Here is a 2,319-nt window from a genome sequence, read left to right on the forward strand (position 1 = left end):
GAGGCAGGCCTGCCAAAGGATCAATTGCACTGTGCGTAGTGCATGTCCGAGCACGAAGACGCGGGAGCTGACCTTGGGGGGATGCGTTATTGCATCACGATGCTTCATAGAGCGATGCCTTTTGGCGCAGACGCGATTAAAGGACCAGTGGCCGCAGTCGCAGCAAACAGCGCTGGGAAAAAAGGTGGTCAAATTTTCGTTGGCATGTACAGGATGGCTTTCAATGTAGTGCGCCATCAGCGGATCGCCCTTGCGCATTGAGCACACACATCCTGGCGCAGGACAGTCAATCCAGTTCAGAGAAGGAAAGCACTCGGAAGGGCGGCGGAGATCGGGTGGAGTGGAATGGTGCGTTTGAACATGGCGTTGCTCATTGGAATCCGAGACAAGCATGTTGCAGATTGCACAAGACACCGGAGAAGGAGTCGCCATAATGGCTGCACGCAAAGAAAAGAAAGGCAAGGTGAGATGGTTCACGCATCAATAAATGGCAGCGCATGCGAGGAATGAGGAAGGGTGGGGACTCACCGTTGAGGAGAAGGAAAATGCAACGGAAATTGTAACGGAAGAACGAATCTCAACGGTCAAACCATAAGGGATGACACTTGGTACGTGACCGAAGTTGTCTCGATGAACAGGTGAAAAAGTGTCTCCGTCGAAGATTTGCTCGTCTGACAAATTGTTTTGACTCATGAGAACAGAAAGAAAAAAAACACCGTTGAAAACGTGTACATGAACATGTACAACATGGTATTTTTTCTTTGCATTTTCTGCTTTCTTTTGCTTGCTTGTGTTTGCCTTTTGCTTTTGACCTCTTTTTCGTCTTCGCCTCTGTGGCATCGGCCTCGGCGGGCTGCTCGACGCGTCTTGCTTGTGTGTGAGGTGGATGAGTGTGCTTGCTACGGGACCCTCCTGGTCGGGGCCTTGTGGAGATGCCAGATCGTTTTGTTGAAAGCGCCGCTGCAACTTTTTTTTTTTCATTGAGGTCACGGATCTCGCCTCACAGTCGTCAGCGTGTGCCTGGGTAACCAAAGTACACCTGTCCTCGCAACTGTCAACCAAGACATTTGGCCAAAGGTGAGTCGTTTGCTGCACCAGACAGAGAAGAGCAAAGGCCCGCCCACCGGCTGCCGTTTTGGAAACTCCGCGCGCGCTCAGTCCGAATTCTGGGTTGTCAGACGAGTTGTACTTGAGGGGGCTCATGAAATTGGTTGTGGCTAGAGAAGCAAGAAAAGCGGTTTGAAGCGGATGGTGAATAGAGAAGAGAGATATCGTAACTATGGATGATGACGGAGAGCAGCTGTACGATGCGTGTTGGTCATCAGAACAACAAACGCAAGCGGTGCAGCTGTTGACCAGTTGGGACCAACAACGTATTCGAGATGCTGCCCAATACAAGGATGAGGTACGTTTGATATGATGTTGTCACGCTTTGAATGCATCACTGGATGGGGTGACGTGGTATAACATGGGACTTTTGCTGTATGTTTGCATCATCCCACAGAACGGCAATACACCACTGCTCATGGCCTGCTATCGGGGTCATGTCAAGGTGGTGGAGATGCTGTTGAAGCACGGTGCTGATGCTAAAGCCAAGGACGGGGTCAGTACTCTTCTCCCCTTGACCCCCCTACTATGATGGTGCACCTGTACCACATGATGATGATGATGATGATGATGATGCTGTACCTGTACGTCATGCTGATGCATCATCCCACAGAATGGCTGGACACCACTGCACTGTGCCTGCCAAAACGGTCATGTCAAGGTGGTGGAGATGCTGTTGACGCACGGTGCTGATGCTAAAGCCAAGACCAAAGTCAGTACAGTACCTCCCCTTACCCCCTTTAGCCCCCTATGATGGTACACCTGGACCACATGATGATGCTGTTGTACCTGTACATCATGCCGATGCATCATCCCACAGCGCAACGATACAGTACTGCACACTGCCTGCGGTCACGGTCATGTCAAGGTGGTGGAGATGCTGTTGAAGCACGGCGTGGATGCTGAAGCTAAGGACAGCGTCAGTACAGTACCTTCCTCTTCCTCCCATTAACCCCTATGATATTACACCTGTACCACATGACAATGCTGCTGTACCTGTACATCATGCTGATGCATCATCCCACAGAATCGCCAAACGCCACTGCACATTGCCTGCCAAAACGGTCATGTCAAGGTGATGGAGATGCTGCTGGAGCACGGTGCTGATACTGAAGCTAAGAACAACGTCAATACAGTACCCCCCTCTTCCCCCCTTTACCCCTCTGGTGCTGCTCCTGCTCCCGCTGTTCGTCGGCCTTTGCGCCGTTCCTC

The 2,319-nt window shown here is 51.4% G+C and overlaps 1 protein-coding gene across 1 annotated transcript in view; it reads left to right on the plus strand.

The window, feature by feature from the left end:
- Window positions 1-1,279: 1,279 nt before the first annotated feature.
- MONBRDRAFT_13063 (uncharacterized protein) overlaps window positions 1,280-2,319 on the plus strand; it is a gene marked incomplete at both ends in the record, with an annotated part of 11,245 nt that continues 10,205 nt past the window's right edge. The window contains 3 exons of the mRNA XM_001750956.1: window positions 1,280-1,405; window positions 1,505-1,603; window positions 1,721-1,819. Coding sequence (XP_001751008.1) covers window positions 1,280-1,405; window positions 1,505-1,603; window positions 1,721-1,819 — 324 coding nt within the window. The remainder of the gene's footprint in view (window positions 1,406-1,504; window positions 1,604-1,720; window positions 1,820-2,319) is intronic.

The sequence above is a fragment of the Monosiga brevicollis genome, genomic scaffold (assembly GCF_000002865.3).
Source record: "Monosiga brevicollis MX1 MONBRscaffold_54 genomic scaffold, whole genome shotgun sequence".
In the NCBI taxonomy this organism is placed as follows: domain Eukaryota; class Choanoflagellata; order Craspedida; family Salpingoecidae; genus Monosiga; species Monosiga brevicollis.